The 24,928-nt window shown below is 37.0% G+C and overlaps 1 protein-coding gene across 3 annotated transcripts in view; it reads left to right on the top strand.

Annotated features, from left to right (window-relative positions):
* Nucleotides 1–3,691: 3,691 nt before the first annotated feature.
* Nucleotides 3,692–24,928, top strand: part of TC2N (tandem C2 domains, nuclear) — a 41,428-nt gene continuing 20,191 nt past the window's right edge. The window contains exons 1-3 of one of the 3 annotated variants that reach the window (XM_058567564.1): nt 3,692–3,764; nt 18,428–18,550; nt 20,174–20,407. In XM_058567564.1, the coding sequence (XP_058423547.1) occupies nt 18,484–18,550; nt 20,174–20,407 (301 nt within the window). In that variant the 5' untranslated portion in view covers nt 3,692–3,764; nt 18,428–18,483. Of the gene's footprint in view, nt 3,765–3,816; nt 3,876–3,935; nt 4,336–18,427; nt 18,551–20,173; nt 20,408–24,928 lie in introns of those variants that run through there. The other 2 variants (XM_058567565.1, XM_058567563.1) reach the window with 2 other exon arrangements.

The following is a 24,928-nucleotide window of genomic DNA, read 5'->3' as shown; positions in this document are numbered from 1 at the left end:
TGATTAAGATGATGAGATGGTGACTCTCTGCTTGTTTTCAGGTCAAGATATCAGCATTCTGATCAGTGGCCACCTGAGAAAGAGAACAAAGAGAGGTGCATCCATAAAGATTTTTCTTTATCCACTTGGGACAAACTTAAAGTCTCTCAGACCTTAATACTTTGATAAGTTTTCATCTTTCATGTCTTCCATGCAATGCTTAGAGCACAGGACAACGTATTCTAGTGTTTTATGTAATGTATATGTCATCATTTATGACAGTGTTAATCAGAGTAAGTAATGCTAGCTGCTGGGAAAAAAAAAAACCAAATATTAGTAGTTCACACAATAAAGTTTATTTTTCACTCACATCACAATTCAATCAAGATTAGTGGGTGGTAGGGGGAGCTTCATTCCATGAAGTCAACCAGGGACCCGGACTTCTTCCATCTGGTTGTACTTTCAGCTTTAGCAATGGTTAGCAAAGATCAGGTGGTCAAGGAATGGGAAGAGGGTGAGAGTGGGGAGATGGCTCACCACTTCTTAGTTGCCTAGACCCAGAAGTAAAACTCTACTTCTGCTCAAATTCCATTGATGAGAACTGGTCACATGGCCTTACCTAGATGTGAGGGAAATGGACAAGGTAACTTAGCTTTGAGGCCAGGAAAAGGAATCGAGGTTTGGTGAGTATCCATGACTCTGCTGAAATGTCACTTGCACTCTGAAGCAAGTGCTTAGGACTGTGAACAAGTAAATGAATAATTGAATGACTGACTATACATAGGCTTCTGCTGTTATGTTTTTCTAAGGCAGAAAATGGGAAGGAAATAATTTTGGGGGAAGCAGAAGTCTGTATGCCACCCCCATTATATTCATATGACCATTTGTATTTGTGAAATTATTTCACAAGTCCTCTAGGAATGCATATTCTTTTAAAGATTTGTTTTTCATTCATTCAACAAATACTTGAGTGTCTTCTATGTGTCAGGTGCTATGCTATGTCCTCAAGAAACAGGTGGAAGTCATAATTCCTGCCATTGGCAACTCACATGGCATGAATTTAGTAGGAAGAAGGAAAAGAAGCCAATTATCACAGTATTGTGTAGGTGCCGTGATAGAGATATGGAGGGATTGTGGTGGGAATGCTGAGGAAGGGCACCTAATTCACTCTCAGATGGGTGTTGTGGAGTTTCATCTTCCAGAAGAGGTGATACTGCAGCTGAAGGAACATGAATTTGCCAGTTGATACCCCTAAGACAGTACTGCAAACTTGGCAATTTAGGGAACTGCAATTAATTCAGAAGGTCAACAAATGTGTGGTGGGGGGGAGTGGGAGGTGAGGCTGCAGAGGCAGGGCTGGACTGAGCCACAAAGCACTTATAAACTGCACTAAATGAAGGAAGAATGAGGAGGGATCAGGACAGGGATTAAGTGATTTGTCTGTATTGAATGAAAGACTTAACTATGCACAGCGAAATTTAAGCAGCAGTGTTATGCACATAAACCAAAACCTATTTTTCTCCTCAGATCTGCCTCAAATAATACAACATTAAACATTAAAAACATTTGTTTAACATTAAAAAAACAGACAACAAACAAACAAAAACCCACTCAGAATGCAGCAACAACCATCATTTTGTGGGAAGAGTTAAACATAAGGGCATAAAGAAGGGTATACAATATCCTCCATTCATATCAATGCAGCCTTGCCTCTGAAACTGGAACAGGAAGGAGGCCGTTTCAAAGAAAACAAAGGAAGTGGTTTCATTGTTTTCAAAGAACTGTATCAGTCAACAGAGTGGATTCCTCTAAGGAAGGCTTTTTAGATGGTAGGTGGAAGAAAACTAAGAACAATTCCAGAAGCTCTTGCTCTTGGGACTTCTGCATCAGTGAGGAGGTTGTTGAGGTTGTTCAGTTAGGAACCAAGGCTCAGTCCAGTGCAGTAAGTATTATTGAGCATCACACATTCATTCACTCTTCATTCATTCAGCACAACTGAGTGAGACTTTTGTGCCTTGCACCATGATGTCAGGTGCTGCAGGAAGTAAAAGATACGTACAAGTCCTTGCCCTTGAGAATTAACACATGGATGTACAGGATGTGCTCTACTTAAGGGTGAAATGAGAGAGAGGGAAGGAGATCATAGATATATATACTTTATATAATACATATCTAAAAAGGCTTGGAGTCTGAAGTCCAGAGTTAATCTTGACTCTATACTTGGACAACCAGTGTTTTGACTCTCAATATTTTCAACTCTAAAATAAGGATAATAAGTTACTTCACAACTGTGAGGATTCAATGAAATGACTCACGTGAAAGCTTTGTGCAAACAGTACAGAACTTTGCAAACATTTGTAATAGGGTGAAGAATGATTGAAAGAGAATGTACTAGGACTTTAAAACAGCATTTATCAAAGTATGTGTGTTGAAACGCTAACACCCCAGGATGGAAACAGGCATTTCTCAAGGAGAGAGTTGTGTGCTCTGTAAGGGAGGCAAAACTTTACCCTCTTAGGGTTTCTGGCTGAATTAAGAGTTAAATTGACATGGACAGATTAACAGGAGCAAAACATACAGATTTTTACATGTACTCAGGAATACCCTGAGTACCTAAAGGAGCAGTTAGAGCTGAACACTTATATACTAAGTTGGACAAAGAGCAGTGAATAGTGAAAAGGTGACAAGACAAAGGGGCTTGAGCCAGAGCAGTTAATGGTGGAGAAGTGAGTAGGAAGACGAGGGTTAGTCTAACAAGGTTTGTTTGTATAGATTTCCTTTGTCCTGGACTCCTTGTCTCTGGTGATAAGAGACAACAATACCCTGTCTCTTTCCTCAGATTAATTTCATCTCTGGATCTATCCACCCCCCCCCCGACCGCCCCGCCCCCACTCCAGCATCTCTAGGGCCTGCAGATGAATGGAACTCACTTGAGGAAAGACTGCTTTCCAGGAGGAAAAGTATTACCTTTATTTCAACTTACAATCCATCAGCCTCTCAAAAGCTGAGCCAGTCATCAGCAGATAATCTAGGAGTTCATTCAACAACTTTCCAAGTACACTGTTGAGATTCCCACCAGGCGAGGCATAAAAGAGCCAGCCAACTCCTTGTCAGGGTGCTAGAGGGGATTCCAGCGTAGATGGGGGCGAGCCGTTGTAGTGGAGACCTTTAGGATTCCTTCCAATAGACCTACTGCCGGCAAAGCCACAAAAATGAAGAGATGCGGGCTGATTCTCAAAGATTTTATAATTAGGGTATAAACACTAAAGTCCAGTAACACTGCAACTAAGAAAAGGTACTCCACTTGCAAGAAAAGGGTGCAGAAATATCTGTGACAAGGAAGACTGCTCCTTCCTTCCCTATTCAAACAAGTTCATCAGGCCAATGGCTTTCCCTCAATACCTCTTCTATCTTTTATCTCCCTTCTGAGCCCTCCACACACTCCAAACTGTCCGGCTCCATTTTAGACCTTTCCAGAGGGAGCAGCTGACAGTTGTGGCTGGGAAAGACGAGGAAGGGAGTGGAGGGCGCAGGCGCAGTAGGCTCAGGTGCGCGAGCCGGCGGCCCCGCCCCGCCCCTCGGCGAGCACCTCCGGCCCGGCGGGAGGGACCTGCAGAGGGCGGGGCAGATGGAGGGCGGAGCGGACCAGGGGGCGGGGCGGACCTGGGGAGTGGGCGGGGCGGACTTGGGGGTCGGGGGCGGGGCCTCGGGGCGCGGCCGCGCGAGGTGACCCGAGTCCCGGTTCCCGCGGGCGGCGACGGCAGAGCGCCCGCGGCCTCGAGCAGGTAACTGGCCGCGGCCGCGTGGCGCGCCTCAGCCCGGTGTGCGGCGGGGGCGCCCCGAGAGCTGCGCGTGGAGACCGCGGGCGCCGGCGGGGGAGGGACCGACGGGCTCAGGTGCGCTGTCGGTTCGGGCGCGCCGCGTGGCGCGGGCCTCGAGCGGCTGCGGCCCTGGCGCTCCGGGGTCGGGCTCGCGGGGCTGGTGTGGGACTGTGAGAGCGGCCCCTGCCTCGGCAGAATAGCCCCTCGCCCCAGCCTCGCGGGGCTGGCTGTGGAGCGACTGTTTTGCATGATGTTTCGTCTCCTTTAACCTTTTTTTTAGTGTCGCCTTAGTTGGGGGCCTCGAGGGGCTGTTCCCCAGTCTCCTCAGCGACACCTGCTCCCCCGAGGCCTGAGGGTGGCTTAGAGCCCCTTGACAGGCGCGATCACCGTGGCCTGGAGAGCAGTGACCCGCCCTTGGAGCGGGTTCCCACAGTGGGACCCCCGGACCAGAGGAGGGAGACCCCCGCCCTGGGTGGGCTCTGGGCTCCGGGGAACGAGGGAGGCGAACTCCGCCTGGAGAGTCTGATGGGAACAGGTTAGCCGAGTGTTTGTGTGATGTTTCCGAAACTTTTTTAAGCGGCGAAGGGGTGTTAAAATGTCAATTTCCTGTGTTTTTTGCAAAACACGAATTATCTACGCAGCTAGATTTTAGATTTGGCTTCTAGCTCTTCCATTTGTTTTTCTTTCTTTGCTGTGGTTTTCTTTAAATAGGGGAAAACACTATGGATGAGTTGTGGGGTATATTGCACACAGACGTCCAGGTATAGGCAAGAGAGACGTCAAGCCAAAAACATTGATTCCTTTAGAATATTTGAAGTACAGCATGTAAAAGGATTGCTTTGTATTTAAAATATACTGATTCTCGCTCCAGGTAGGGAGTTAATAGAGTTGTGTTTGTCCTGATTAATACTGTAAAAAACAGCCTGGACATATTGAGAGTTAACACCACCACCCCCCTCTGTTTACCAGTTTAATATTTTGATATGTAACTACCATGGGTAAAAATTGCTTTCTCTGGAAGGAAATGTTAATATTGTTTGCCTTTGAGACCTGAGATTCGAGATTTGCTTTTTATCATCTCTTTTATATTTTGTAGTTTTTGCTAGTGACTGTGAGTTACCTTCATGAATGGCGGAAAAAGCCTTCATAAAAATTTGCTTTTTTTTAAAAACCTGCAAGAATAAAATGTTTGAAGTATCTCTTGTATTTTTTTTTTTGCTCCACTTGAATTATAATTATGTATTCACGAATAAAACTAACAAATTGAGAGATTAATTCGGTTGAGAGAAAATGAGTGTGAGATTCGTGTCAGACATCTGGCAGGGCCGTCTAGCTGGCAGGTAGATATATTGGTATGGAGTTTTTCTGAAGTCAGGATCAGAGTTGTAGATGTTGGACACAGCGGTGGATTTGTGGTAGTTAATCCTGTGAGAGTGGAAGAAATCATTCAAGTGAGAGTAAGAAGAGAGGAAGATCAAGGATGGGAAACACCAACATTTAAGTGGTGGATAGAGACAGCCAAGGAGACTGAGGAAGAGCATTCAGGAAAGGAGGAGGAAAACTAACAGACAGTGGTGTCATAGAAGCCAGGAGAGGAAAGAGTTTCAATGAGGAGAGAAATCTAGCTCCAAGTCCAAGGAATCACAGGAATCATGAACATAGGAGCTGGTCAAGTGCCTACTGGCTTTGATACCTAGAAGGGGGTCATTGATCTCAGCAAACATAATTTAAAATGGTAAGAATGGAAGCCAAATTTGAGTGAATTTGAGGAGTAAATAGAGGATGAAGAAATAAAGATAGTGAATGTGGAATCCTTATTTTGAGGAACAAAGATAAGGAGAAGTGACAGGGTGGTAGAGAGGCGCTTATAGTCAGATTGGAAAGAATATAAGGACAGCAGAATTAAAAGTGCCTCTCACAGCATTGTTCCTCTCTCACGGTCAAGTAGCAGGAGCTGAGAGCAAGTAACCGAGCATATTGAATATATTATAAGAAAGTATTTCATCTCCCCCCAATTCAAATTATGCACACTATTTTAGTGGTATTGTGGTCTGTTGGGTTCAGGTGTTGTGGTTGTTAAAGTCATACTTTAACAAACTGTGTTGGATTGTATTTCACCTGAGATCCAGTACTTTGATATTCCTAACTTACTTTTAAGTCGTGATTCTTCCATGTATGTCTCAATGACTTCTAAAAATCTTATGTAGAAATCAGACGTTTTGACAGAATCAGAATCCATGAGGCATACATCAGTTAGGACCTTTGCTTCAATTATTATTATGCATTCAAGGGAAAACGCTCTTAGGTGAAAATTTCTTTATAATGTTTCCCTTCCATCTTCATTGAAAGTTTAATTTTTTTGTTGTTGTTCAGACAAGTAGTTTTACGGGTATTTTCTTTAGGAATATGAAGAGAATGACTAACATGGAAAAGGCCAAAACACTCGAGTGTTGGCAAGGATGTGGAACAACTGGAACTTTCCGACTCTGCTGGTAGAAGTTTAACTTGGGTGCAGCCATTTTGGAAAACTTTCTGGCAGTATCTACTAAAGTGAAACATATGCATAAATTATACTCAAACGCTACCTGGCAAAATACTAGAAAATGCAAACCAATCTAAAGTACAGAAAACAGATTAGTGGTTACTCGAGGATGGGGGCGAGGGAAAGTAAGGAGGGATGAGTTAAAAAGGGGTATGAGCAAACTTTTGGGGATGATGGATGTATTATTTGCTTGATTGTGAGGGTGCTTTCACCAGTGTATACATATATCTGACTCATTTAATTGTACATTTTAAATATGTGCAATTTACTGTAAGTCAATTATACCTCAATAAAGCTGTAAAAAAAAAAAGTGAGTGAAAATAGAGTGGAAGAAAACACACCATTTAAGTATATTTGTTTCTTTTAAATACTGTAGTTATCTGAGAGTGGTGGGATTATTGATCATTTTCGTTTTCTTCCTATAGTTTTCTGTATTTTTCTTATTTTCTACCACAGCCATGCATTTACTTAATTTTTAAATGAGAAATTATTTCCTATGTGCAAAATAGTACTTTTGACACATCTATAGATCTAGAGAATACAAATAAAATAAATGCCCTTGTACCCACATTGTGCTTTAGAAATAATACATAATCAATATTTTTGAAGCCCAGATTGTCTTTCTATGCTCCTTGATTTTCTGTAAAGTTTTCCTACGTATGTATATATTCCTAAATAATGTATTATTTAGTTTTGTCTGTTCTATCACTTTTTTTTTTTTTGGCACAGCATTATATCTGTGAGATTCGTCTATGTTGATATGTTATAGTTTGTTTACTTTTTATTGCTGTATATTATTCTATTGTATGACTTTACCACTGTTTATCCATCCTCCTGTTAATGGATATTTGGGGGCATTTTCAGTCTTCTTCTTTTTTTATTTTAATCTTTGCTTTTGCCATTAAAAACTAACTTGTTATGACAATTCTAATCCATGTCTCTTTGAGTCCATGTGCAAGAATTTCTGTGGCTTTTTGCCTAGGAGTAGTGTTGTGGATCTTCAGTTTTGCTAGATAATAACTGAATTGTTTTATCAAGTGGTTGTGCCAGTTTATACTCTCACAAGCAGTCTGTTAAGTGTTCCCTTTCTCAACAACGTTTGAGACATTTGTACAACAATATTTGTAATTATCTGAATTTTTTCTTTTCAACAGTCTAGGGGCTGAGAAATAGTATCCCATTGGGAGTTTAATTTCCATTTCCTTAATTACTAATGATGTTGAACCTTTCATAGTTTCTCTTCTATGGAATGTCTGTTTATGTCTTTTGCCTATTTTTTATTGGTTTCTTTTTTTTGTCTTTTTAAAATTGACTTCCAGAAGTTTTTTTTTTTTAATATATATTCTGGGTACTAATCCCTTGTCAGTTACACATGTGGCAAATATCTTTTTCCTAGTATCTTGTCTTTTTACTTTATAGTGGTTTTTGATGGACACATTCTGTAGTTTAATGTACTTGAATATGTCAACCTTTTCCTTATGGTTTGTGCTTTTGACATCTTGTTTAACAGATCTTTCCTTGCTCTGAGTTCATAAAGATATAATCTGATATTTTCTTCTGAAAGCTTTAAAATGTTGCCTTTCATGTTTATGTCCCTAATCCATGTGTGAAAATGATTTTCTTGTGATATGAAGTGGGTGTCTAGTTTCATTTTTTTCCATGTGGGTAATCAGTTTTTCCCAGCATCGTTTATTGAATCTTCTGTTTTTCCTTCCAGGGATCTCTAAGTATCATATGTCGTTTCCATATATGTGTGCATATATTTCTGGGCTGTTCTGTCTTAGGTCTCTTTGTGTATCCTTGCTGCAATCTTATTTACTTTAGTTGTATAAAGAGCCTTGATATCTAAGAGAACAAGTCACCCACCTGTGCTTCTCTTAGTACTAGACTCCCCCTCAAATTAACGTTTAATTTTTTTCTAAAGTAAACTTTTCATTGGAGTATAATGTGTTATTTAAGTCTTAAATATGTACAATAATTATCCGAGGTCACAAGTAATACTGAAGGTACTTTAGCGTAGACTGGATCAGACTGTCTTTGTTTTTGCAAGTTAAATCCTGCCCTAACTCACTAGAGTTAATTTTAAGTTGAAAAGTGACTATAGAGTTTTCATTTTGGGAATACAGTTAAGATATTTAGAAAAACCTTCACACCTAAAATAGCCAAGACTGCTGTATTAAAAAAATTTTTTTAAGGTGTTTGGGAATTACTGTGTCAAAATCTAAGAGAAAGATGAAAATCTGAGAGACTAAAGGAGCCCTTAAGTGTTATTTGCTTTGAGGCTATTTGCTAAACTGGGGGAACTTGATTGGATTTGAAAAATGTGGTAGGTTTGTAGGACGGGAGGCGTAGTTAGGATCAGCTGAGGGCTCATTCAAGGTAAGCTAACAAGAGACTTTCTGCCTGTAATTCTGGGTTCCCAAGGGTCTGTGATGTCATGGAAAGGATGAAAACTCACTCTGCCTCTTTCAAGGATCTGCAAGGAAAGGTGCCTTGATGCCAAATAAAACAGAGGCGAAAAAAGCCCATCCTTGAGAAGTTGCAACGGCCAGACCATGGGGGAAATTCACATCACTGTGGTGGTCTAAAAAATTTCAAAATGTGAATTTTTTTAAATCTTTTTTTTTTTTTGAGATATAATCCATATACCATAAAATTCACTCTTTTAAAGAGTACAGTTCACTGGTTTTTCATATATTCACAAAGTTGTGCAACCGTCATCACTGTGTAATTCCAAAACATTTTCATCACCCCAAAAAGAAACCTTGTACCCATTAGCGTCATTCCTTATTTCCCCCATCCCCCGCACCTGTGGCAATCACTTATCTACTTTCTGTCTCTATGGATTTGCTTATTCTGGGCATTTCGTATAAATGAAATCATACAATATGTGGTCTTTTGTGTCTTGCTTCTTTCACTTAGCATAATGTTTTCAAGGTTTATTCATGTTGTAGCATGAATCAGTACTTCATTCCTTTTTATGGCTGAATAGTATTTCATTGTATATTGGATAGATCACATTTTGGTTTTCCATTCATTAGTTAATGGCCATTTGAGTTGTATCCACTTTTTGGCTATTATGAATAATGTGCTATGGACATTTGTGTATAAGTTTTTATGTGGAAATATATTTTCCATTCTTATCGGTATATTTACCTAGGAATGAAATTCCTGGGTCACATGGTAACTCTGTGTTTAAGTTTTTGGGGAAGTGCCAAACTGTTTTCCAAAGCAGCTGCACCAGTTTTCATTCCCACCAACAATGTATGAGTGTTACACTTTCTCCACATCCTTGCCAATGCTCATTTTTGTCTGTCTTTTTGATTATAGCCATCCTAGTGTGTGTAAAGTGGTATCTCATTGTGGTTTTGGTTTGCATTTCCCTAGTGACTGATGACGTTGAGCACCTTTTCGTGTGTTTATTGGCCATTTATCTGTCTTCTTTGGAGAAATGCCTATTCATGTCCTTTGCCCTTTTTTTTTTCTTTGCCCATTTTTAAATTGGGTTATTTGAGAAGGTATAAATTTAAAATGATTTGGTAAGCACATGCAAATATTCTCTGTAGGAGTGTGCTTTCATCTTTGGCTTGAAAAAAGTCCTACCAGTAAAGGTTTGAGGTCAATGAATAATTTACTGTCAAAGATAGTCAAATGCACAAGGAAATAAGACAACCTGCGCAAAAATCACCAGAACCAAAGAAGTAGAAGTAAACTTACAAAAACTTTATGTATTGGAATTACCTGTCATAGATTACTAAAATAACTATGATAGGCTGTATTTAAGTAGATAAAAGACAAGTTTGAAAATATATGCAGGGAGCAGGAGTCTTAAAAGTGACAGAGATACAGAGCTGGGTGAAAAAAAGAACAATGTAATATCTATTAATGAAAAATGCAGTAATAAAAACTCAAAACTCATTTGTTGAATTTAACCACAGATTAGGCAATTAGGCAAATCCCAAGAGAGAATGAATGAACTGGAATATAGATCAGAATAAATCATTCAGAATACAGCTCAAACAGACAGAAATGGAAAATATAAAAGAGATTAAGAGTGGAAGTTAGAATGATCAGAATGAGAAGTTACAGTGAGAAAGTCTAATACATTGGAGTTTCTGAAAGAAAAGAAATAGAAAATGGGTAAAAGCAATATTTAAAGAGATAATGAATGATAATTTTTCAGTACTGGAAAATCTACCAGTACTGGTGGAAAGACACCAATGCACAGGTTGGTTATTCCTTTGTTGCTGAGTAGTATTCCATTGTGCAGATATAACACAATTTGTTTATTCACCTGTTGGACGTTTGATTTTCCAGTTTTAGGCTATTTCAAATAGAGCTGTTATGAACACTAGTGTACAAGTCTTTGTGTGAACATATGCTTTCTTTTTTCTTGAGTAAATACTTAGAGATGGAATGTCTGAATCATATGGTAGGTTTATGTTTAACTTAACTGCCAAACCATTTTGTATTCCCACCAATTGAATATGAGAGTTCTGCTTGTTCCACATGCTCCTCAACACTTGGAATAGTCGGTCTTTGCAGTTTTATCCTTTCTGATAAGTGTGTAGTGTTATCTCATTGTAGTTTTAATTTGTATTTCCCTAATGGCTAATGGTGTTGAACATGTTTTCATGTACTTTTTTGGTCACTTGTATATTTCTTTGGAGAAATGCCTATTCAAATCCTTTGCCTGTTTTTTTTTTTTTTTAATTTTTTGTTTATTGCAGTAACATTGGTTTATGACATTGTAAAAATTTCAGGTGTATGCCTGTTTTTTTAATTGTGTTATTTTTCTTTTTATTATTGAGTTGTAACAGTTCTTTGTATACTCTTTATATATAAGAGCATAGAAGCCCCTTATTGGATTTATGATTTGCAGATATTTTCTCCCAGTCTTTGAGTTGTCTTTTCACTTTTGTGATTGTGTCTTTTGAAGCACAAAGTTTTTAATTTTGATTAAGTTTAATATATCAAAATTTTCTTTTATTGCTTGTACTTTTGGTGTCATATCTAAGAAAATCATTGCCTAACCCAAGTTCACAAAGAATTACTCCCATGTTTTCTTCTGGGAGCTTTGTAATTTTAGTTCTCATATGTAGATTTGTGATCAGTTTTGAGTTTTTGTGTACAGTGTGAGGTAGTTGTCCAAATTCTTTTCTTTTTGTTTTTTGCACGTAGTTAACCAGTTGCCCCAGCACCAGTTCTTGAAAAGACTATTCTTTTTCCCTTTAAATTTCTTGGCACTTTTGTTAAAAATCAATTGACTATATATAATTATTAATTTCTGGGCTCTCAGTTTTATTCCGTTAGTATATATGTCTGTCCACAGCCTTAATTACTGTACTTTGTAGTAAATTTTGAAGTCAAGAAGTATATCTTTCAACTTGTTCTTCTTTTTCAAGATTGTTTTAACTATTCTGTGTCTTTTGCATTTTCATATGAATTTTAGGATCACCTTGTCAGTTTCTGTGAAGAAGCTAGAAGGGATTTTTATAGAGATTGTATTGAATCTGTAGACCAATTTGGGGAGTATTGCCATGTTAACAATGTTATTTCTTCTGATCCATGAACATGGGATGTTACTGAATTCTTCTTTCATATCTTTCAATAATATTTTGTAGTTTTCAGTATACAAGTCTTGCCCTTCTGTCATTCAAGTATTCTTAAGTATTTTAGGGGTTTTTTTTTGATGTTGTTATGAATAGAATGGACTTCTTAATTTCAGTTTTAGACTGTTCATTGTTAGTCTATAGAAATACAACTAATTTTTGTATGTTGACCTTATATCCTGCAACTGTACTCAACTTGTTTATTGTTTATAGTAGTTTTTTAGAGGATTCCTCTGGCTCTTTTTATTTACAAGATCATGTTGTCTGTGAATAAAGAGAGTTTTACTTCTTCCTTTCCAATATGGATGCCTTTTATATCTTTCTAGCCTAATTGCCCTGGTTAGAATCTTTAGTACAGTGTTGAACAGAAGTGCTGAGAGTGCACATCTTTGTCTTTTGCCTGCCCTTAGAGGGAAAGCATTCAGTCTTTTAGGAGTTACTATGACATTAACTGTAGGTTTTTCTTAGATGCTCTTTATTATGTTGAGAAGATTCTCTTCTATTCCTAGTATGCTCAGGATTTTTTAATCATGGACAGGTGTTGTATTTTTCAGATTTTTTTTTTTTTGGTATCTATTGAGATAATCTTGTAGTTTTTGCCCTTTATTCTATTATATGTGAATTGATTTTCAGATGTTAAACCAACCTTGCAATCCTGGGATAAATCTCATTTGGTTATGATGTATAATTCTTTTTATTTGTTCCTGGATTTTGTTGAGGATTTTTGTGTCTATATTTATGAGGGATATCCGTCCTTTTACTTTTAACTTGTGTCTTTATATTGAAAGTACGTTTCTTGTAAGCAGCATATACTTGGGTCATGCGTTTTTATCCAGTGTAACAATCTGTGCTTTTTAATTGGCATATTTAGAGCATTTACACTTAATGTGATTCTTTTCTTTTTTTTTGGTGAGGGAGATCAGCCCTGAGCTAACATCTGTGCTAATCCTCTTCTTTTTGCTGAGGAAGACCGGCTCTGAGCTAACATCTATTGCCAATCCTCCTGCTTTTTTTTTTTTTTCTTCCCCAAAGCCCCAGTAGATAGTTGTATGTCATAGTGGCACATCCTTCTAGTTGCTGTATGTGGGACGCGGCCTCAGCATGGCCGGAGAAGCGGTGCGTCGGTGCGCGCCCGGGATCCGAACTTGGGCCGCCAGTAGCGGAGCGTGTGCACTTAACCGCTAAGCCACGGGGCCGGCCCTAATGTGATTATTGATATGGTTAGGTTTAAACTGATCATCCTGCTGTTTTCTATTCATTCCATTTGTTATTTGTTTCTCCTAGTCTATCATCTTATTTGTTTTCCGTTCATCCTATCTGTTCTTTGTCCTCTCTTTCTTCTTTTTCTACTTTCCTTTATATTAATTGAGAATTTTTTGGTATGATTCCACTTGATCAACTTGTTTGCTTATTAGCTAAACCTCGCTTTTCTTATTTTAGGGGTTGCTTTAGGGTTTAAAGTACATATCTTTAACTTTGCAGTCTACCTTCAAATGGTGTTATACCACATCACATTTAGTACAAGAACCTTACAATAGCATACTTCTATTTCTCCCTGCTGGCCTTTGTGCTATTAATGTTATGCATTTTACTTTTACATATGCTATAAATGCCAAATCACCATGTTATTATTTTTATCTAAGCATTAATAATCATTCAAAGAGATTTAAATAATAAGTCATATATTTATATCCATGGTGCTCTTCATTCCTTGTGTAAATTCGTATTTCCATCTGGTATCATTCTTCTGCCTGAAGGATGTCCTTGAACACTTCTTGTGGTGTGGATCTACTGGTGTTCATTCTTTCAACTTTTGTGTGTCTGAAAAAGTCTTTTTGTCACCTCCTTTTTTGAAAGATTTTCTCCAGGTGTCAAATTCTACACAGACAGCTTTTTTTCTTTCAGTACTTTAAAGATTTTGCTCCACTATTTTCTTGCTTGCATTGTTTCCCATGAGAAGTATGGTGCTATTTTTATCTTTGTTCCTGTGTACAGTTTTCCCTGGGTATATGCAGGGATTGGTTCTAGGACCCCCCACAGATACCAAAATCCAAGGATACTCAGGTCCTTTATATAAAATGGTGTAGTATTGCATATAACTTACGCACATCCTTCCATATACTTTAAATCATCTCTAGATTACTTATAATACCTAATACAATGTAAATGCTATGTAAATAGTTGTTATACTGTATTATTTAGGGAATAATGACAAGAAAAAAAAGTCTGTACACGTTCAGTACCGATGAAGCCATCGTAGGCCTTTTGATCCACAGTTGGTTGAATCCACAGATGCGGAACCTGCAGATATATAACGTCTATTTTTTTCTAGCTGCTTTTAGGATTTTCTCTTCATCACTGGTTTCAAGCCATGTTATTATGATGTGCCTTGGCATAGTTTTCTTTATACTTCCTGTGCTTATTGTTTGTTGAAGTTCTTAAATCTGTGGGTTGTAGTTTTCAAATTTAGAAAATTTTGCTATTATTTCTTCAAATATTTTTTTTTGCCTCTCCCCATCTCCCTAATGGACTTCAATTACGTGTATATTAGGCTGCTTGAAATTGTCCCATGGGTCATGGATGCTTGTTTCATTTTGTCCTTATGCTTTTTTCTCTGTGTTTCATTTTGGATAGTTTCTCTTACTGTATCTTCAAGTTCATTAATCTTTTCTTTTGCAACATCTAATCTGCTATTAATCCCATCCAGTGTGTTTTACATCTCAGACATTATAGTTTTCACCTCTAGAAGTTGAGTTTGGGTCTTTTTTTATATCTCCCATGTCTCTACTTAACTTTTTGAACATATAGAATCCAATTATAACTGTTTTAATGTTCTTAACTGCCCTGTGTCAGTTCTGGGTCAGTACCAATTGATTGATTTTTCTCCTCATTATTGGTTGTGTATTTTTGCTTTTTTGTATGTCTGGTAATTTTTTATTGGATGCCAGACATTGTGAATTTTACATTGTGTGCTGGATATTTTTAGATTTCTGAAAATATTTTTTGCTTTGGGACGTAGTTAAGTTTCTTAGAAATAGTTTGATCTTTTTGAGTCTTTCTTTTAAGATTTGTTTGGTGGAATCAGACTAGTGTTTAGTCTAGGGCTGTTTATTCCCCACATCGAAGCAAGACCTTTCTGAGTACTCTACCCAATACCCTGTGAATTATGAGGTTTTTCCAGTCTGATTAGTGGGGACAGGCATTATTACTGACTTGGGTGAGTGCCAGTCATGGTTTTTGTAATCTTTTCTGGTCGTTTTCCCCTAGTCTTGTATAGTTTCCTTGTATGCCTGCTCTGATCAGTACTCTGGTGCATATTCGATTGGAACCCTCTGCTAATGTCTGTGATTCTCTCTCTGTGCACCTCTCTACTCTCTAGTAGTCTATCGTACAAACTCTAGCTGCCTATTCTTATTCATGAAAATTTGTTTCCTTTTCTGCATCCCTCCCCCATCTTCCCCAGCTCATTTTGGATGACTCAAGGCTATCAACTTTGAGGACTTTTCCCCCAGAAGTAGTAATCATTTTTAACCAGTCCTCCCACATTCCCTTCATGATTAATGTAAAGTATTTGCAAGCTGACTGGGGTCAGAAGTGTGGTTTGATGACTATGTTACAATATGAGCTAATTATTATTCTTTGTTTCCTTATCTATCAACTACATATTTGCTGAGTTCCAGCTGTGTTCCCAGCATCATACAGGGTGCTGGGTGTTAAGTAGAAAGTGAGAACAATATTATTTCTGAATGGTTGATATTCTAGCAGGGGAAATAGAACAGGTCTCATGAAATATCAAGAAAAATGTAAAAAAATTTTTTTTAAATTCACTAGATGTTTAGAGGTGAGAGAAAGTAGTATGATCTGGGTGGTCAAGGAATGCATTCTCTAAACTGGGCCTGAAAAGTGTTTTAAAAATGTATAAATTTTTAAAACAGAAGTCACTTACAAAGTATAATGGAAGAAAAGATGCTATTTTGATGGCCAAACAGATTTTACAGGCATGCACTTAGCAAGAAAAGTTCAGAATTTATATGATGAAAAACTATAAAAACTCCCAAACATACACATATAGACTTGGACAAATGTAAAGATATACCACGTTCTGGGTAGGAGACTCAATGTCGTAAGGATGTCAGTTTTTTCTAAAACAATGTATAAATTTAACATTATCCCAGTGAAAGTACCAACAGATTTTGCCTCCTAGGACTAGACAGATTATAAAGTTCATCTGCAAGAGCAGACAAGCAAGAATAGGTAGGAAAACCCTGAAATTGAAGATCAGTAAGGATGGGAGGCTGGACCTGCTAGATGTTAGAACATATTATGAACCTTTATAATAAAAAAAAAATATAGCATTGGTACAGAAATAGACAGACCAACTGAAAAGAATAGAAAATACAGAAATAAACCCAACTGCATGTGGAAATTTAGTCTGTAATAAAGGCAGCATCCTAAAATCAATGGAGAAAATATGAAATTTTTAATGTGATATTTGTGATACTGGGATAGCCAATAGGGAAAAGATGAGTTTGGATCCATCTCTACACCAGGATGTTAGTATAGAAAATAACACCATACTAAGTATTAGAAGAAAACATGGGTAAAATCTTTATGACCTATGGATGGGGAAAAGTTTACTCTGACTCCAAATCCAGAAACAAAAAGAAAAAAACATAGATAAATATAATGACATACGTGTGTATGTGTGTGTATGCACTTATATATGTATGTATATGTGTATATGCACATATATACACATACGTATGCACACACATACACACTCTCTCTCTTTCTTTTGCATAACAGAAAGCACCATAATCAAAGTAAAAAGACAGTGACAAACTGGAAGAATGTTTGCCACTGATATCATGAACAGTGGGTTAATCTCTCAAATATATCAAGATCCTCTAAAACTGAAGAAGAAAAGGACCAATAACTTTATAGAAAGATGGGCAAAAGATAACAGTGAGTTGATCAAAACAAATACAGATTAGCCTTATATGGAAAGGTGCCCAACCTCGCTTATTGTAAGAGAGAGACAAATTAAAACAGCACAAGATATCATGTCTTTTTTTTATCCAGTTGGCAAAAGTCCAGCATTTTGACAAATACTTTGTTGGTGACAGAAATAGGTACTCTCAAGCATTGCTTCTGGGAATGCAAAATGGTACAACTTCAGAGAGAAATTTAGCAATATTAAACAAAATTACACATATATTTACCTTTTGACCCAGTAGTCCTATCTCTAGGAATCTGTCTTACAGATATATACTGGGAAATATCTGAAAATATGTGTGCACAAAGCTACTGTGTCACTATTTCTAGTAGCAAAAGACTGGAAACAATCCAAATTTTGATCTTGATTGGAACAAAACAACTATAAAAAAAATTTGACACTGTTGGAGAAATTTGAACACTGACTGGGTAGTTGATTATATTACATTTTTTAGATGTGATAATGCTATTATGGTTATGTTTAAAAAAAAAGAGTACCTTTTAGAAATATTTGATATGTTACAATCCATTACAGTTAATATTTGTTTTGATATTCGAATTGATCCATCTTTAGTCAGTGACTGCCCCTTGAAGTTACCTTCTGAGTCCTTCTGCCGCATCTTTTAGAGATAATTACTTAAGTATTTATGGATGAAATTTTATGATTGGAATTTGTTTCAAAATAATCCAAAGGTCAGGGTGAGTGGGGAGGTAGAGATGAATTAAGATTTTCCTTGAGCTGATAATTGTTTAGTCTGGGTATTAGGGGTTTTGTTATACTGTTTTATCTTCTTTTGTATACATTTGAAATTTCCCGTGAAAATGTACAGAGTTTAAGTAGGCATACATGAAGAGAGTGCATTTGGAACAAAGTCTTTGAGACCAAGGTGGGCAACTGGACATGAAGTTCTTATACAATTTTGTCTTCCTGGTAAATTTAAAACAGAGTCCCTTTATTTTCCACTGTATCTTATTTGTGGTTTAGTTAGCTGGTGTCTTTTTTTGTGTGTGTATGATGGAGGATTTAAGATATATTTTTCTGTTAGCATAGTTCTAGGCATTAAACTGACTCATAAAGAAGGAAGTTATTTGTTTATTGGCCCTCATTATAGGGCCTTGGATTATCAAAAGAATTGATTTGGAGGAAGTGAAATTTTTCTCACACTGTTTATGAGTGCCATATTATCTTTCAAATTATGTTTGGACATGAATTTAGGTATACCAGGAAAAGAGAAAACTGAGAGTGGAATTTTTCTTTTTTTCAGATTTAACATTGAGATTGTTCATTTACTAATTTTTAAGCATGTCATTTTAATAACTTATAAGGAGCCTAGGTTATACGAAATTACATATAGGAACAAAAATCTATCTTCCTCTAAGCATTTGAATGTCTTAGAAAGATAGATAATATGGTTTATTTGTGATATCTAATTGCATCAAGCATGATCATTTTAACTTGTTTCCCATTCTGCCAACAGATTAATATTACAATTAGAAGCTTGTATCTTTTGCTGGATATTGGAAATTGAATGTAATGGCATCAGAATTTATAAAGAGTTGCTGTAAAGGATGTTTCTATGGTGAAACAGAAAAGCACAACTGTGAGTTTTGCTTTGTTTTGCCTTCAACAAACATTTATTTAATGTTTTCTTTATTTTTTGCATTTTGTAATATAAAGAGAAATGAGACATGTTTCCTAACTTCATGGGGGAAGGCAGAAACGTAAATATAAGGCACACTAGGTAAGTATTAAAGTACCCTGGAGCATAGGGGAGAAAAAGATGAATTCAGCCCAAGAGACACCCTGGGACATCACCACAAATAAGATGGCATTTGGTATGGAAGTCTGAAGACGATTTTAGCAAGCTGAGTGGGAAGAAGGAAGTAAGAGAAGGTGAGGCTTGGACATGAGTGTTATAGGCGGATGAAATAGTACAGGCAAAGGCAGGGAGAGAAGACAAGTGTTGGGTGTGTTTGGGGGATGACACATTCTGGCAAATGTTTTAATTTCTAATTTATGAACAGTGCATTAAAAAATGCCATTTGTGGGGGCCGGCCTGGTGGCGTAGTGGTTAAGTTCGTGCGCTCCGCTTCTGTGGCCTGGGGTTTGCAGGTTTGGAGCCGGGTCGCGCACTGACGCACCGCTTGTCAAGCCATGCTGTGGCAGCGTCCCATATAAAGTGAAGGAAGATGGGCACAGATGTTAGTCCAGGGCCAATCTTCCTCAGCAAAAAGAAGAATTGGCAAGGGATGTTAGCTCAGGGCTGATCTTCCTCACCCCCTGCCCCCCAGCCAAAAAATGCCAGTTGTGAATGAATGACAAATGGAGAAAAACCCATTTAACTTGATCAAAACCCAGATTTATCAAGGCCTCCTGGAGATTTCCCTTTCTATCGCATGGTTTCCTCATCTTTTCAGAGTTATGACTGGAACTTTCTTTTTCATTGGCTCTTTCTTGTATTTCTTAGTTTAGAGCATAGCTTGCTAGTATATTGGAGTATAAAGCCTTCTTTTTTTACATTAAAAAATTTCATAAATTCCTACACAATAGTAGTTGTACCTTCATTCAGTCTACAGACAATACTAATTACACGTAAAGATTAACTCTGGGTATCCTTTACCTTCCCATCCTAAGTCACACAGCTTAAGAATCACATACGGTTCTGGAGAGTGGACAAAATAGGTCAGAGAAGCTAGGACAGGGGGAGTCGCTATTATATTAAGGTCAGTATACATTTTGTTTGGTGATTTGGTGAAGATTTTTGTGGACTTGGAGACCTTTAACTTTTCAGAATTGCTTTATGTATCTAAGACTGATATTAACCATTAGTTTTGACAATAAGAATTGCTTTGTTCGGAATATTTTTAAGTGACTAGATTTTACCTGAAAGTGTTGTGGAATTAACTGAAAAATAAACTTGTTTTCCATCTATTAACTCTTTTTTTGGAATGAGACTCTTTAAAAACTGCTTTTACCACTATAAGTTAATATACTTTGGCAGTAGTATATTAATTGCTCAAATATTGGCTGGACAGAATTAATTAATTAATTAATTAATTAGATTCCAGAAGAGCTTGATAGGACCCAAGAGTAGTGTATGTATCAGCAGTTTCTTCTAAAATGATTAAATAAGTATCAAAGCATGCTAGGTTAGTTTATTATATATAAATCTACATGCATTTTTTGATTTTTTCCCTTTTCTTTTTTCTTCTTTTATATGCAGTTTCCGTGGAAAGAGATTTTAAAGCAACAGTCTCAAATAGTCAAAATACGACTATCTGTACACCTCCATTGACTTCTGTTTCTATAAAGCCTCAGGTTGGCTGTACTGAGGATTATTTACTTTCCAAATTACCATCTGATGGCAAAGAAGTACCATTTGTGGTGCCCAGGTTTCAGTTATCTTATGTTCAGCCCAGGACGCAAGGAACTCCTTCACATCTGGGAGAACTTGAAGGTAAACAATAGAATGACAGGGTTTAAAAATCAACATGCGCTATTTAAATGCTGTTGTTTTGCTCTTTTATGTCTTTAATATAATATCTTTAATTTTACGTTTCACTTTTATATGTTTTGCTCTTTCTGTAGAGGAATTTTAATGTACAGTATTTTTGAAAGGTCCCATTATGAAATCTGATCATAGTACAATACATTTGTTTGTAGATTTGGCCTTTTTTAAAGGAATAATATAATTATAATGTATCAGTTATCCTTCACACATCTAGAAAGAGAAAATAGAGGAATTATTTTGTATTTGATCGGTAAATGTATGACATATTCTTATCTACTATTTTCTAAAATTTGGTGTAAAAAGAAATAAGGAAGCAGTGAAGTGGTCTTTGTTCCTTCTCATCTTTCTTCACCACTAAACTTCCTGATCCTAATACACTTCCCAGTTTAAAGAGCCACTTGAATGAGGTAGATTCATTGGCTGAATTTTGGCTTATATTGTAGATGCCAATGGATTAATGAAGAGGAAACAATATGTAACTCTTGTATTTTAAAAATAATTTGTTTCAGTCTGTTGAAACACTGTGAGTCATAATGGTTTTTTCCCTCAAAATTTTATTATGAAAAATTTCACATATACAGAAAAGTTGGAAGAACTTAATGGTAAATACTTGTATATCCACCACATAGATTCTATCATGATCATTTTACTATACTTTTTATCACATATCTATTCATGTATCCATTTCTCTGTCCATTATTAATCCTTTTGTGAGGTGGGAGGAGAATGCCTGTCAGAGTGAATTACAGACATCAGTAACCTTTCCTCTAAATACTTAAGTATATATATCATTTACTAGAGTTCAATATCTGTTTATAGTTTTCTTCTTTGACATAAACTTTACACATATGAGCCACCCAAGTTTTTAAGTTTGTATTTTTTGAGTTTTGACAAATGGATATACCAGTGTAATCCAAACTCCTATCAAGATCTAGAATATTTCTTTAAATATTTTTTCTGCCCCATCCTTTCTGTCTTCTCCTTTTGGGATTCCAATTACCCACATGTTGGACCTTTTGATATTGTTTTGTGTGTCTCTGAGACTTCTTTTTTTGTTTTTTTTTTCCCCAATCTTTTTTTTTTTTTTTTTGCCTGTTCTTAAGATTGGATGATATTGATCTATTTTCAAGTTTACTGTCTCTTTCCTCTGTTATCTCCATTCAGCTGTTAGGCCCATCCAGTGAATTTTTTATTTTAGACATTGTGTTACCCCCAGAAAGGGGTCCTCTACTCACCACAAAGACAAGCCAACAGTCCAGATACAAGGTGGTAGGAGAGAAAGGGTCTTTTTATCACAGCTTGCTAGCAAGGGGGAAGATGGCAGACTAACGCCGTAAAGAACCATCTTAAAACTACAAACTTTTGAAGCAGTTACATAGGGCAAATGAGCTGAAAAGAAGGGGGGTCTCGGAATGTGACCATCTGGTGTTGTAGTCCTTCAGATGCCGGATCATCCCTTTCTCTTGTCACCAGTGATGGATGCCAGCATAGGGCTGCTCTCTGGAGGTCGTTACACTCCTGGGAAAACTTAAAGAACAAAGTTACTGCCTTATCGCAATAGGGAGGTCTATGTACAAGCCGAGGCTGAGAAAGTAGCAGAGCATGCATATTGCTCACAAGCAGGTGTGGACTTATCCAGGCTACGTGCAAACTAGAGCAGTGCTGACAAGCAAAGGGGGTATCTTGTGGATCAGGGTCATTTATAATTTCTACATGATTCCCCTCTACAAGATGGCTTCCCTTATGCTAACTTATGCTAACCTTTGGCTATATCTATCATAGCTATTTAGGCAGTGCTAACAATTGTATTTTTCAGTTGTAGAATTTACATTTGGTTCTTTTTTGTAGTTTCTATTTCTGGCTGTGATTTCTTGTTTTGTTTTGTTTTTGTTTCATTATTGTGAGCCTATTTTATTTTATGTCTTTGAGCTTTAATCTAGGTTTGGATTCTGTAGATTGTCTTTTTTTTTGAGAATGGGTCACATTTTCCTGTTTCTTTGTGTATGGAGTAACTTTGGATTATATTCTGGATGTTGGATGTTATGGAGACTCTAGAATCTGTTACACCTCTGAGGGTGGGTTTTTTTTTGTTTTTTTTTTTTTTGTCTTTTTTTTCTTCCTTTGTTTAACCAGGCAATTAACTTGGTTGGACTATGCTACAAATTCTGTGGTTTTGGTGGCAGCTCTTATCTCAGCTTAGTTTTTTTATCCTTAGTTGGAGTCTGTCTCGCACATGTGTGGTTAGGGATCAGCCAGATATTTGAGCAGACTTCATTCACAGAATTTGGGGCTCTCTTCTTTCCAAGATTCCCACCTTACTTTCTAGCAGCCATGGTCACTCTGAACTCTGCCTTCTGGTTCTTCAGGCCAGAAAGACTGTGGATTTTCTGTTGGAGTTTTATCCACCCTGCTTGGTGCCAACTTTGGCCTGCCTTCAGTCTAAAAGTCGTTAAAAACGGGTAATTCACTTTGTGCCATTCCCTTTTTTCCAAGAGAGAACTTTTGTCCAGAATCTGCACTGCTTCTGTTCACTCTCCAGTGCCTTCAGGGTTTCTGTTTGTTTAGTCTTGGGTCTGGAGTTTATCGTTGTTATCTACAGGAGAGTTGATAAAAAATCCTATCACTCTGATAGGAGTGATTTTTTTTTAAAGAAACAGGGAAAGATGAACCCCGTGCCTGGCCTATCACCTTGTTTTGCACAGGTTGGTAATGTCTCTCAAAAATAATTTTTAAAAGTTCTGGCTCACAGGATATACCAGTCAATTGATCTGTCTTTTGTACCTGTTTAACAACGTTGGGATTAAACCGTATAAACAGTCTCCTAATCTGTTTTATTCACATCATATATTGTAAACATGTTTTCATATTCATTGCTTTTTAATGACTCCGTAGTATTAAATCATATGGATATACTGTAATTTATTTAATAAATTCTCTGTTCTTAGACATTTAGAGTATTTTATGTATTATTTTCATAATCAGAAAATAAGTAAGAAATACCTTCCTGGCAATATATGATAGTTTTTCTTTTGTCTTTTTTTTTTTCATTGTATCACTAGAAAACAGATTACTTTTTGAGTTGAATGAGTGAGAAATTGGTTTACACTTAAATTATAGGCTCACTGAAGATGTGGTGAAGCCATCTGATTTTTAGCATATTGGAGAGAAAATTATTTAACTGGAGTCAAAAAAGTATTCTTGGTGCCTAATTATAGAAGTCAAATATATGTACATGCGTGTGTGAGTGATAGGCTGACATGGAGGTGTTGAGAAGATAGGGTAGACCGCCATCAATAATGACTAAAATTATGTTCCAATATTTGAAATTTGTTTTGTTGCATTGCTTGCTTGCTAATGGGTCTGATTACAGCTGCAGCTTACTGGTTTGAAAACATACAGAGTCTATCATTAACATTTTACAGTGCTTACTTTGTCTATCTGCCTACCTGTCCATCAAGAGAATGCTTTTTGGATAAATATTGAAATTTTAAATAGGGCTTTTGAGAGGTGTAAGCAATTGTGTAACTTTACACTTAGTTTTATAGCATTGTAGTTCTGTAAATTGAGAGAAATTCCTTTTGAACTTTAAAAACGATATTACAGTATAGTGTTGGAGGGGAAAATTGAAATTTTCTAGTGGCTTACTTGTAAAGGAAAACTGAAATCAGAATATTCTTTTTTAGACATAGCCTAAAAGGTACTGAGTCCTCTTTGGTGCTACTACTCCTGACAATGCTGTTCTTGTTACCATAAACAGACTTTTGTAGCAGTGTTTGTGTGCTGAAGGATTTAAGTGTTAGCTTTGAAGGGGTACAGGCTCCTTATTAGGCTCTCTGGCATCATAATTCCCTCTTGGCACCCCTCTGCCTGTGTACCGTGCTTGGATTGTACACATAGTTATTTGAACCAGGGTGAGGATAAAATCTCACCTCATAACCCCATATTTTATTTTATTTTCTGAACTCAGTGTGAAACCACCTGTTTTATTGTTTAGCTTAATTCAGAAAATATTAGCTGGTACTGGGGGTTCTGTTTTAGATGGGACAAAAAGAATTAAAACATGCCAATAATTTAAACAAAAACCTTTATGTCTATATGTTATTTCCAGTGTGATTATTAGCTTTGAAGGAAATCTGATCTATCCTTTTTAAATTGTGAAATATAAAACACATATAGAAAAAAAAAGCAAAACAGAAGTATACAGGTCAGTGATTTATTACAAAGCAAAACATGTGTATAGTTCCCACTCTAGTAAAGAGATACAGTTACCAGCAACCCCAGAGCTTCCGTCTTCCCCCTTTTCAGTCACTGCAGAGTGATCAGTATCCCAAAGGTTATAATCATCACTTTCTTGCTTTTCTTACTTTTTATTACCTAAGCACGTATCCCTAAATGTTGTAGTTTTGTTTTTTCTGTTTTTTGACCTTTATATAAATGAAATTACATATTCAGTATGTATTCTTTTGT

This window comes from Diceros bicornis, chromosome 24 (assembly GCF_020826845.1).
Source record: "Diceros bicornis minor isolate mBicDic1 chromosome 24, mDicBic1.mat.cur, whole genome shotgun sequence".
Classification (NCBI taxonomy): Eukaryota; Metazoa; Chordata; class Mammalia; order Perissodactyla; family Rhinocerotidae; genus Diceros; species Diceros bicornis.
The sequence above is the reverse complement of the archived record's forward strand: the minus strand, read 5'-3'. Positions and strand labels throughout refer to the sequence as shown.